We start from the raw sequence: 13,221 nt of genomic DNA on the forward strand, positions 1-13,221 counted from the left end.
CGTTCTCTAACCTAGCGTAACTCGCAAACCAACAATTCGTGTCTCCTTTCACTTGTTCGAACACCAATTCCGTCTAATTCACCACGATTAGTCGTGTAATTTAAAAGAATTTTATTGACACTCTAATTGAATAAAGTAATTATGAAGCAAGTGATTTCATAGTACATAATCATATTTAAGTTTAATGACGCGACTTCATTTATTAATGAACTTCACTTATGTGAAAACATGTAACATAGTTAGTAATGATAACAACGACACAATATTGTATCCGTAATTTTTCAAAGATTCCGTATAATTTACTGAAATATGATTATATCGTAGAAAGTTAAAAGTATAAACAAACTGAACGATGACAGAGGAAAAAAGAAAATAAATAAAGAAAGCAACATAGTTCTGTATTCAAATCACGCAATAAATTATAAAACAGAATATCATGAAAAATGTATCAACAAACTACAAGACGTTGCAAATGGCACATAACTCATATCAAAAGAGGATTTCTGGTGCAATGCACTTACGAACTCACAAGCATTGTTGACTGATTAACTTTATGGTAAACTCACCACTGTCAGTAACAGCCGTGTATTCAGATACCATGAACGAAAAACTTTATATCGAAAAAAAGCTGTTTTTCATAATTCAAACAATGATATTTATTGTCGCAAAAAATGCAACTTGTAGAATACGTACTTTTAAGTATTGTGTCACAATGATATTTTGAATGTAGTACTGATAATTTAAATTTGAAAATTATTTAAAATGGAAAACGCTAGTTATAAAAATACTACTGTTGTAAAAATCTTCATTAATTTATATTTATATGTTACGAAAAGTGTGAAGTAACGTAACTTCGCTAAACACAATAAGTAACGCGAAGAGGAAGCAGTTTAAACTAACCACGTGTAAGTGACATATGTACAGAGGTCACAATATGTATATCAGTAAACATGCAACACATGTACTTGTGTACTTTATCATTTTTATTACCTCTAAATTCGCCTTCTGCCCAAGTAAAATCCACAAAGCATGAGAAAAGTACTGCACTAAACTTCACTACAGTTGATAAATTACCCATTTTGAGTCGACATAATTCCTATGTCGATTTAAAGGTCACAAAACTTCATGAAAACTCAACTGTCATTTGATCACTTAGCAACACATCTTACTACAACATCAGTCGGTAGCATACTGAACTGAAGTAACCAAATCTAGTAGAAAGTGGGAAGACTTTCCCATTCCCATTCCCCAGTCCCCATTCTACATTCATCGTCCGGTAATGGAAAGATTAAAGCCATTGATATATTAGGAATAAGACTCACAACATTGTACGCCTTTCTTTGAATTTCAAGATGGCGCGTTGAGCGCGATATATGATTTTAATAAATTGTCAGATGCTGACATTATTAACAAATAAACACGTCCAAATGAACAAAAAGATTTCTGTGTTTCTGACGTATAAGTAAATACATAAATTCAATTATTTTTAAATACAGCAAAATATAGTGCAATACTACCGAGAAGTTACTTACTGTAAAGAAATAAGTTTTGTTCCATGAATTATATTTAAATAAATGTATTCACAAAGGTCTGTTTAATTACGCATTCTAACAAGACAAAAATATGGATGTCGAGAAAAATAAATATATTTATACATATGTATAGAATGTACTCTATATATACATATAAAAGTGTTTGTCACGCAATCGAAATTTGCATATTTTCTATACATAATCTCGTAACTATTAATTAAAAAAATCTGAGTTGTTATGAAATTGTAGTAATGCGATTATATTTAAACAAGTTTGTGAAAACTTTTAAGAGTTTGTACAATTATATAGAATTTAAAGGGCTATGTCGAAACTGTCTTTTACTCCGACTTATGACATCATATTTTATTATTCATTATATTTATATTACACAAAGATGTATACTTAGCTGTATCATTGTGTCAATCTTAAATACATTCTGTGACTTTTTTTACCATTTTTTTATGTTCTTAAATAGAGAAAATCCGATACTTTTATAACAATTGTTGTTACTAAATCAGGTCACAAAAAATGTGTACACCTATGAACAAGTTTAAGAGGCTGAACAGAAAGGGAGAGGAAGATACATTGTTTTCTGTTGATTTTAAACCATTATCATTCCTAACGATATCTTTCTCTCTCACTATATATCACGATGCGAGTTTTATTTTACAGGCCTATGTTTATACAAATTAATTATAGGCATTGTGATATTTACGTTTCTTTGTGCTTCATTATTACAATATTTTAAGTTACCTTTTTAGCAATGTACAAGCTAAAAGATTTCAATATCTATACAAGACAGGACGTGAAACATTATTTCACGTCACTTCCAAAATTGATTAAATACAGTATTATTGAACTATGCGTACAAAGAGAATTCTAAAGTCTCTAAAATTTTTGTATGTCTTTTAGTTTATGTTTTCCATGAATGGACTAATATATATGTATATAGTACAATACTAAAAGAAGTTTCTACAAAATTAAACTGTACATGAGGATGTAAAGAAAGCTCTATGTACGCAGAGTCAAAATGTAACATAACATGCTAGAATTATTCTTTCAGAAATTTTTCGTATCACAAATATTAATATTACAATTATTCATCTCAGATAGAATTTTGTTTTCCTTTCATACATAATATAATATATAAGCGTTTCATTTATAATTTCATTCTTCATATTACATCTTTGCCATATGTTCTACTGTACTTGCTTTCTCATTGCAAAGACTGTTCGCTGCATAAGCTTAGTGTGCTGTATCTCAAAGAGTTTCAAGAAAACCTAAATATGTTTACTGTTGAGTAAATCATTTGTTATCTTATACTGAAACATTCACAATGTATTGTTAAATAAAATGCTTTTTCACGTTCTTTAATGTTTTTACAAGAAGTTTCTCACTATATGTAGTATATATATGTATAATATATACAAAGAGAATTATTTTCATTTCGACAATTTAATTGTAATAAATGTATAACTAATATTCAAAAATGGTTACCTTTACTTCACTGTATTATGTGAACTACTAGCAGTTGTAACTATTTATATAAACATAATAGTATATATAACATATATACTATATACGTGTGCTTGCACTTAAATGTAAACGATCATTATCACTCTGAATATTGTAAGTACGAAGAAAACGTTTATATAAAAGTCGCGTAGTATAAGGTAATACATATTTCTTACAAAGACAATTTCGTACTTATATTAGTAATTTTTAGAAGACACAATGATTAAGTTTCGTCCTTTGAAGTGAAACTATGCACTTTTTTGGATTATTTGACAATATGTTTGATAACTAATTCAACTATAAAATATATGCTTAAATGTGAATAGTCTTCTAAATGTCATACGTGCAAGTTTACTTAGAAATTTGTCACGCAAACCTTTTCCTTGTACCCAGAATATTTTAAGAAATAATGGTCCATCTATATCTAAACGCAGGCACACTTTCGTCTACTCAAATTACTGATATTTACATTTTATTTTATATATTTTTATACAATTTTCCTGATTTTTATCGATTTCTCCAGGTCTATCAAAGGAATCAATATCGGTATCGCCTTTATATTTCTTATTACAAAATCGGATCTTCATTACATTCTTACAAAATATGATGAAAATGACAATAACAATAAGAATGATGTAAATGAATACAATAATATTATTAAGTAAAAATAAAATAATCAATATTAGCTAACGTAAAATTGTAATAATAAGTAGCGAATAATTCAACCACTAAATCGTATCCATACTATTAAATCTAAATCACCGATTTCACATTTATAAATAATGGCAAACAGTGAACTTACAATTGACACACGTCAAAAACGAAATGTTACTAATTGTAAATCAAGTTTACGATTTCTGATTGAAACTAATGATAGGATCAATAATAGTAATAGTAATAATAGTAATAATAATAATAATAATAATAATAATAATAATAATAATAATAATAATAATAGTAATAATAGTAATAGTAATGGTAATAATAATAATAATAGTATTAGCAGCAGGATAATATTATTATTATTTTTATTAGAAGTTTTACAAGTGTTCTTTTTAAGTAAACATGTGAGCTCGTTCTCTTTAGTTATGGAACTTATTTCAAATACGTAATTATGACGAGGTCAAGAAATGAAATAAAATATTATATGAGCGGAAATCTATTTATTTACACCTATATGAGATTTATATGTCACAAATAATCTTCAAAAAACTATAATAGAAATAAGTATCATTATACTAAATGTATTTTCGCGCGGTAAAGAACATAACTACACATGCTTACTAAAATAGCATGATTTTTAAAAACGGAAGAATGTCTTATGGTATCATTGGAATTCTATAATAATATAATAGTCATTTTCTCATATAAGAACTTTGTTATTTACAGGTGATTTCTTACATTCACAGGAGAACACTTGTCCGTATGTCTTTAGTCCGCACTTTTTATGAAAACTATCATAAATGTTCAAATTTCACAAATTTAATTGATTAATAATCTATCCTATTTTATATATGTACACACATACGAATCTTTGCGGGAACACCATAATTATCAAACCTTCGCCGAATTCTGTTTTTTTTTTCTACAAATTTTGATACAATATGCCCTATATGCTATTCCTGCGTACATGATGTTTCAGGGAAAATTTTGTAACGTTCCAAAGTTTCTTAAGTATGAGTAAAAAAGCAAATATTTTTTGATTAATATTATCCCTCAGCAACGATTTGTCTATATTACAGATTTTAAATTAAAAATCTTGCTTTTACATTAGGTCGAAAAGGCCACTGTTCAAGGCCACAGGCCAAGAAAATTAATTAAATTTTATTAACGAGAAGAACTTCCGTTTCTTCGCTTCCGTTAATTTCCATTTTCGTTTGGAATTCTTAAAGACAACAACATTCTTATTTGAACATCTTGTACATTGGAAGGTATTTCTGTCGAGCATATTGATATTTTGTGTATGGAAATTGCCATATGTCTGTCATGACATGTATACTTTCACGCTTCAAACACACTTACGCATCATGTGACGCAAAGCGTAATTTCAAAACATCTCAAAACTCTTAAATGCTGAAAATATAAATGAATCAATGGTTAGATTCGATTAAAGCTTTATTGTTCAGCAACAAATGCGATGACAAAAAAGGATAAAAAGTCTCTATGGTAAGTCGCTAACGAGACACGTTCACAGCCCAGTATACCCAACAAGAAAAACACGAGCCGTGTAATACATTTCGCCTGCCCTACATCAGAGAGTATAAACATACGTTTAACCACGTTTAAAGAAGTAATACACATGCTTCATAAACAAATTCTGTCCTTCATTCCTGGTCTTCCTTAACTTCATGTTAGTTCTGAAACAATCCTCTATTGCAACAAATCAATTTTCCTGCCATGAATTGGAATATATGTTTTGAAAAATTAAATTTATCAATAAACACATGGTGCTACGAACTGTGAACGTGTTAAATGTGTTTAAATTAATCGTGATCACGATAATTGCAGCTAGTTCTTTTTCTTTTTTATTGCAAATTTGAATTTAATATTTTATTTTGAAGTTATAATATATTATTTGCCATGTGCATTGTACAAAAATTTTTGCATATTTTATTTGAAAACTCACCGAAGTTTCACGTAACTCGATGAAGGTTACACTTCGGTATATACTGATTAGTATCCAAGTGCCAACCTCTTGTCAGAGCACAAGGGTAATGTGTAACAGCCTTACAACCCCGTTTAACACACCCAATATTTGCTCCTGTTAAACCACATGCGTCGCACATCGACTTCGCTGCGTCCCACACTGCTTCTTGTAAACCTGTTACTCTGCCCCCTATAAATAAAAACAAAGGAAATCAGTTTCTTTTAATATACTATTTTACTTCGTAACATTCATACCCATTGAAATTTTTTGATGTCAATTATCTGTATAATAAATTTCATTGATTATACCTGCCATATATACTCCAGCTGCCCAAACGGCACACTGTTCGTGAAGCCACACTTCCCAACGTTGTTCTTCCCCTGGTAGTACAGTCATCCCAGTAAAAATGACATTCGTATTACTTTCTACAGAATTTCGTTTCTTCTTTCCCATTTTCGCAGTAAATTGATCAGCTAGACCAGCATATCTCAAACTTCTCTTATTTTTACCGCCCTTTTTTTGTTCTGTAGTAATTTCTTGCTCATCTGCTGATAGAATTCCATCTTCTAAACGTTCTTTACCAATTAAATATGGACCAAATAAGTCACTTAAAACACCTGCTGGAACCTGTGTTGCGAATAAAAAAATACCATCACTGATCAATGAAATGCCCAAATTTAAATTCCACTGAATACAAATGCAACAAACTATGATACAACATACAGTGTAAGTTCCAGGTGCTATATGAGGGCCAGCCAGATTGGGATGGGGTCGAGAAGGATCCCCAGGTACAACAGAATGTGGACCCTGCTTACAAAATACGCAAACCCATGTAGAATCTGTTGTATGTGCATCATAGCGTGATGATAATGTTGAACTGAAGAGACCAGCTCTACTGACTTTACCTAAACAGAAAAAATATTGTGAAACTTCCATAATCTATTAGATAATGCCTATTTAATAGACAAATTTTGAAGTATTGCTGCTGATGTTGTAAATGCTATATGTGTATATACAATGGTTAAAAATATGAAAAATACACACCCCTATAATCTAAATCGTTCTGGTGACTAAGTCTCTTACTTCTTCCTGCGTTGCCGTTTCCAACACTTTTCCGCTTTTCTTTATTTTTTTCTTCTTCATCTTCCCTTGGAGCATTAACTACTTGAATGCTTAATGGGCTATCTCTTGGACCTTCAACATGAACTACCGGTCCACGAGATCTAATAGAACTTGCATTTGACCCAGAATCATATGCCATTTCTCTTAGTCCGTCTATTTTCGTATTTTTCTTTGTTTTTTTCGACACATTTTGCCTCTTTGAACTTTTAGACATTTTTCGTTTTTTGATTTCTTTTTGGGGTATGTCATTACCTATAGCTCCGAAAATATTTTCAGACGATCTAGATATTTTCCGTTTACCGGCTTGCACTTTAGTTTTCTTGCCCTTTTTTCCAGACAGTTTTGTATCAACTGTGGATGAAACATCAGTAAGATTTAGGCTTTGTGTATCTTTTGGATGTAGGATACTATTTTCTAAACTGTCTGTTTTTGTTGTGCTACCAGCTTGATTTTCAGATTCTGCAAGTTCTGTTTTTGATTCTTCTTTTTTGACATCTGTCTCTGTTTCAACAATACCAGCAAACATTTTCTCTAGTTCTGATTCGACTTCGTTAAATGGATTTGTATTATTTACACCTTTTGGACTTGTAACTTTTGAAAATTCAGTGGCGTCATCGCTAGATTTTCTTCGGACCCTCTGATTTGTAGGAGTTGAACTAGGAGGTGTACTTTCGCTACTTCGTCGCCTTCTAATTGGTTGGTTTTCTTCGCTCCTTTCTTCTACGTTATCTTCGACTTTATCAGGTATTCTCTGCTCTACTGATTCAGTATTGTCTTCAACCTTTACAACTGGCACAGCATTTGTCACATCTCCTGGTATTATTGGTTCACATGCTCTAGACTCTGATGGTTCTGTGGGCTCCAATTCCATATCTTCTACTTCTGTTTTGGAATCCTTGCTAAGTCGTACAGGCTTTTCCAATTTTCTTTTCCTGCGTTGTTTGGTGTTATCGTTAGAATCGTCATTACTGAATGCTGGAGATACAACTTCATCTTCCCTGTTTGGAGACTTCGATTTTTGTCGGTCTGGAGACATACTTTTTACACTAGATGTGTCCTTCTCTTCTACTGGCATCACAATGACAGATCCAATATTTTCAGCGCTACCAAGTTTCTTGTTCCCACCTTCTAATTTTTCCAATAAAGAGTCAACGCCCTTTTTACCTCTTTTCGGTAAATTTTTTGGTGATCTTACATTTGTTTCTTCAATTTTTCGTTCTCGTTCCAGTGATGATTCTCGTTTTGGACTGTCTGTTACATCTTTGTCTCCTTTCGAGGTGAGATTTACAATAACAGGTAGGACATTTCTTGGCACTTGTGCAATAACACTTAATGTATCTTTATTCTTTGTAACTTCAGTTTCTTTTTTATCTGGCATTACCCTTTCGATTGTTACACTAGGTGGTAGATTTATCACTTTTTGCGTAAAATTATCTACACTTATTTCCTTAATTTTATCATGGAGGTTTGCCACGCCTTTTTCACTGAACGGAGCTTGTCCAAAGTTTTTCACTGTTATTTTAGGTGTTGTAGCTTCTTTTGTTGAAAGTGAAACTGGTTCACTAACAGAATTAGGTGTTGGAACCGATGAACTAATTCCACTATCCGACGAAGTTTCTCCATTTAAAGGTATAGGAGGAGATATTATATTTCCATTTCTACTACTCTTATCTACATTTCTCGCAGTCAAACTTATTGGAATATCTTGAGGTATTCGAGAATAATTTTCAGGAATAATTTCGGATGTAGAAGATAAGTCTAACGTACTCTGTGAACCTGGTGAGTTTCTATACTGACTTTGATTCTGTCTATTATCTACTAGCATTTGTAAACTAAATAAAGGATTTCCTGGAGTATTGGCTGGAGTAACACTCTTTGATGGAACAGTTGGTGTATGCCATGTTGGAGGTGCTTGAGTATGTGCAAGTTGAGGTGTAAGTTGTGATGTTATATGAGATGCCCTTGCCATAGATGGATGTGTATAAAATCCAGCTGGACTTAATGCAGCACCAGACAAAGCTGTTGGATGAATATTTAAGCCTGAAACTAGTTAAATAAAAATCAATGTTTTTTTTTTAAGAACTAAGGGCGTACTGTAATATTAAATGCTAAAAGAAACTTATGTACAGACACATTAAATAATATTACCTTGACCTTGTGTCATTGTAAGATGGTTCCAGACTGTTTGCGGTGGAGGTGTGCCAACCGGAGGTCGGCTATGACCTGGATATTGTCCTGACATTTCGAAATCCTCCCAATTACTTAATATTGATTTGCAAACACTTGCAAAATAAGTATTCTTTGACTTATTTGTATGTTGCTCTGTAGAAAATTCACTTTTAGGATCAATATCTTTAACATTCAATGTAAAATATGTAAATAATAATCACATAAAGACAATGAGAATTTGTTATTTGAATATTTGTTAAAAGTAAAAGAATTTGTTTTATCTAAATATCTGTGTGATGCATAGTTAAAGTTTACTTCGGAATTTTCATATATATAATTTGTATTTTAAAGTTTTCAGTGAAGCTTTCTTAATTTTCAACTTTTGAGTTAAATTTTCTAAATCTGAAAATTTTAGTAAACCGTAGTCAACTTCCTTGGATTATGTATAATAAGTTTTTTATATTATAGAAATGATCTGTACTATTTGAGATGGCACAGTTATTTAAATTTCTTTCTAGGTGTGATAATATACACAAATATTTTTATCTTTGCTCTGCTGTCTATTATAATAGCCTTTATTGTTCCTTAAGATTTTTTCTAAATTAAATGATTTGTTTTCTTTGGTAACACAAAACAGATTAAAAGTATAATTAATACTGTCTCAAGATTTCAGACAAATTTCTCTACTGTGCGATATTTTGTGTTATGTTCAGGTATTCCGATATATGATAAAGATTGTTAAAATATCTATGGTAATCGCAAATCAGTTTTCCAATTTCATAGTACTTTTTATATTTACTTTCATAAGACTGATGAGCACCTGTAACTTTTTTAGTACGAAAAATATTATTTGAATTTATTTTGCTATTACCACTCTGATGGATAGTATAACTTTCCTTGTAGTATTATACAGGTACTATATATATATATATATATAAAAAACATCTTCTTTCTTCTGTATATCTGAATTTTACTATATTGTTATTTAGCAATGGTTTTTTAATTTATGAATTAATTACCATATGTTGAATTTAAACATAACACACCTGTGTTTTCCTCCTTATGACATGAATTGTATGTATTTGGTACACCACCATGTGCTACCAACTCTTGTATGTAATTCCACTGCATGAAATTATTTGATAGCGCCCATTTTGGCGCAACTCCAAGTATGAATAGCCCTGCAAATGAAAATTTCAAGTAAAAACTGTATTGTAATTATACTTTTTTAATTCTATGATATCAAATATCTAAAATAAAATCTTATTACAACATCAACTAAAATGAAAACTTTTTATTTGTGAAATAACACAGGAATATTTATATTATAAAAGACATATTTGTAATTATATTATTTTTGTTCCATAGCAACATCAATGAAAGGAATGGTAGAAACTATCTTCACCATAACTGGGAACAACATGTGCAATTTAAAAATGTATGCCATAATGTGGATATAAACCTTTTATGCTTTGTTTATCAGTATCCTGCCTATACTTATTCAATTTGTGATTATTTTCTAAATTACATAAATTAGAAATTTAATCTGCTCCGTGTAAATTATAATTTCTAAAATTATTGGAATTCTTTAAATCAAATTTTAATTGGATACGTAGACACTAAATGTTTAAGTATTTCTTTTATAATAAATATTGGAACCTTTGATATTACATGACTGACAAACATATATAAATCCTTTTTGCATACAGTTTACACATTAGGATATTCAACTTTAACACTCATCATATTAGTAAAAATATAAATATTATTATAAAATATTATTGTATAAAATACTAATCTGATTAATGGATTATTGAATTGATTTTAATGGAACAGACTAACAAGAACACATTTTTAAAAGGCTATTAGTTTTATATTCTCCACAAAACAACATACTAATATAATATAGTAACACCAATTATTCCTTCATACTGATTCAGACACAACAGAAATCAGTGAAATGACTAGAAGAGAAAATATTTACACTTTATCAAAAATTAAGGAGAAACAAATATAATTGAAAATAATAACAGGGACGTCAACATTCGAAAGTATAGCAATTAATGACGTCGTTTGAAACAGTATGCACCACTTATATTGTCAAAATTGTTGCTGATAGATCAAACACGTCAAGATTTAAAGCATCTGTCAGAACGGCACTGAGAAGAGATTGTAACGGTTTCCAGAGATACACAATATAAGGAATAACAGTGTAAGTGTTTTATAGTCGATGTTACCCACGAGGGGAGCGATGAGCATGCGAGTGTGACACCGTGTATCTCGATTTCCTCAGCCGACAGCGTCGTAGCTGGACAGAGTTCGCGTGCTTTTTCGTAAATTCCAGTGGCATACAGTATGCGTAGATATATTGCACGAGATCACACATATACACGAACAGAATCACATTAACCAACTAGTGCTTGTACCCTTGTAAAAAATACACACTGTCGCACGTATGAACCCATAAGCGAATGACGTGTGTCGCGTGTGCACACGCCTATGCACGCACAACGTGCAACGCGTGGAGAGAAGACATTCCAACCCCGCGAAACTGCACACACACACACGCAACCACTTACACACACGCATATACAAATGAGCGAAACAGGGATGTGGTCCCCGCACCTGAATAGTATCGCTGATAACGCGCGAGTCGCGTGTCTTAACTCGTGGAACAACGTGCACGTATTCAAAAATCGCAAGTTAGACGCGCGATCTTTGGCTGACGCCTAAATATTGCATTCTAGACACATTAAAATAATTCTTGATTCCACTCTAGTCAAGTAAGATCTAAGACAAGCAGATTGTATTTTGTACAGAGTAAACGCGTTGCATTATACCGGCACGCATGCACGCACGTATGTATCATGCACAATTTAGCCACCGCACATAACACCAACACCCCGACAGGACGTACGACACGGACATGGGTGCCTCTTTCTTTCGCGTAAATCGATGGGCACACTCGATTTCACTGAGTTTTCCCGGTGGGCCCTTAATCGCGAAACATACTACCGACGGTCATTATGATTTAAACATAGTTGCGGATTTATTACGGAATACGCACCTTCCGCACAGAGCCCTTGCCAGGGGCTGGCGAATTTACGATTTTCAGCCAAAAAATCGTCGGGGCATCAACCAAAGCAGAATTTCAACAATGGTGGCCGCTAGCGAGCGAGCCGCATGCAATGCTGACACCTTGCGGTGGCGGCGTCAATTACGTGTCTATCTCACTCTTTCTGATATTACCTTTTTCTCATTTATAACTCTACGCTACAATGTTCTACATATATATATATATATATATATTTTACCTTTTGTACGAGTACGTTTCTATTCTCGTTACAAACAAATTTACACAAATAGTATAATCTCATATTTTTTCATACAATTGTCATAATATTTAAACATACGACCTTAGCGTACAGAAGTATTGTTACCTTTATCTAAACTTTCGTAAACAGTCAATATTACGATTTGCGCTTATGAACATAATTGTACACATATGAGAAAAATTTATATATATTTTTAATTTAATTCTAGACTTGTAAAATGTAAAGAATATGTTTCTGAATGCATACATAGATTATAGTAATATTTTGCAAATACGTTTCACTCTGTGATTCCTATTTAAAGTTTTATATATTATTTAGTTGACAAATGAAAATATCTATAAAATTTCATTTAAACACAATTACTATACGCAACATTATACATAAGAATTACTCTATCTATATCATAAATACAATTCGTACCAGAAAGTTAATTAAAACATGTGTCGGTCCTTAACGTTAGCCATGTTTCTCACGCATATGTACATATACATATATATATGTACATACATATTCTCTTCCATTGGAATTCTGCCCATATTTTCGGCACACCATTCAAAAGCGCGGGTACAAATTTTATTTAAAAGATTTATTATTGTTTAATAGAAAGTGCAATATTTTGAAACTGCTACTGCAAATGAAAATAAATAAAATGTAAATTTATGTATTGTGTATAATGCACCTTTTTCCAAAATATAGTGAAAATTATATGTGAAATAATATGATAAATTTAATTAATTTCATAATGCTGGTACCCATGCATTGATTTTCTGACATCAGTTTGAATATTTCTTTAAAAGTTATTTTATTTATTATTAGAATAACTATCTAAAAATAAGGAAATTTTTACGTAATAATACAAATTAACGTGAAAATATTAAATCAATTTCAAGATATTTGACCA

At 31.4% G+C, this 13,221-nt stretch overlaps 2 protein-coding genes across 7 annotated transcripts in view; both read right to left on the bottom strand.

Moving 5' to 3' along the window:
- The window catches only part of T48 (FU domain-containing protein T48), a 33,959-nt gene extending 32,509 nt beyond the window's left edge, over positions 1–1,450 (bottom strand). The window contains exon 1 of the mRNA XM_076524184.1: positions 991–1,450. Coding sequence (XP_076380299.1) covers positions 991–1,078 — 88 coding nt within the window. The 5' untranslated portion in view covers positions 1,079–1,450. The remainder of the gene's footprint in view (positions 1–990) is intronic.
- Positions 1,451–1,880: 430 nt separating this feature from the next.
- On the bottom strand, positions 1,881–12,197 carry LOC117217712 (uncharacterized). 6 transcript variants are annotated; one of them, XM_033465524.2, is made up of 8 exons: positions 12,053–12,197; positions 10,032–10,166; positions 8,965–9,168; positions 6,739–8,862; positions 6,418–6,599; positions 6,003–6,321; positions 5,674–5,883; positions 1,881–5,120 (listed from the first exon to the last, which is right to left on the bottom strand). In XM_033465524.2, exons 2-7 carry the CDS (start codon positions 10,114–10,116, stop codon positions 5,681–5,683), a joined length of 3,117 nt encoding a protein of 1,038 aa, XP_033321415.2. In that variant the 5' UTR covers positions 10,117–10,166; positions 12,053–12,197; the 3' UTR covers positions 1,881–5,120; positions 5,674–5,680. The 6 variants fall into 6 exon arrangements, with proteins under 6 accessions (XP_033321415.2, XP_076380293.1, XP_033321412.2 ...); XM_076524178.1 differs by lacking the exon at positions 12,053–12,197 and adding an exon at positions 11,611–12,027; XM_033465521.2 differs by lacking the exon at positions 12,053–12,197 and adding an exon at positions 11,227–11,596 and having other exon boundaries at positions 6,739–8,856.
- Between the last annotated feature and the right edge of the window lie 1,024 nt (positions 12,198–13,221).

Source organism: Megalopta genalis, chromosome 8 (genome assembly GCF_051020955.1).
Source record: "Megalopta genalis isolate 19385.01 chromosome 8, iyMegGena1_principal, whole genome shotgun sequence".
In the NCBI taxonomy this organism is placed as follows: domain Eukaryota; kingdom Metazoa; phylum Arthropoda; class Insecta; order Hymenoptera; family Halictidae; genus Megalopta; species Megalopta genalis.

Coding starts and splice junctions, on each gene's coding strand:
- LOC117217712 (XM_033465518.2), bottom strand. CDS start 11,371: ATGTGTGATCTCGTGCAATATATCTACGCATACTGTATGCCACTGGAA. Junction 10,167..11,226: donor GCATGCTCATCGCTCCCCTC/GTGGGTAACATC, acceptor TTTCATTTGCAG/GGCTATTCATACTTGGAGTT. Junction 6,600..6,738: donor GAACGATTTAGATTATAGGG/GTGTGTATTTTT, acceptor TTTTCTGTTTAG/GTAAAGTCAGTAGAGCTGGT.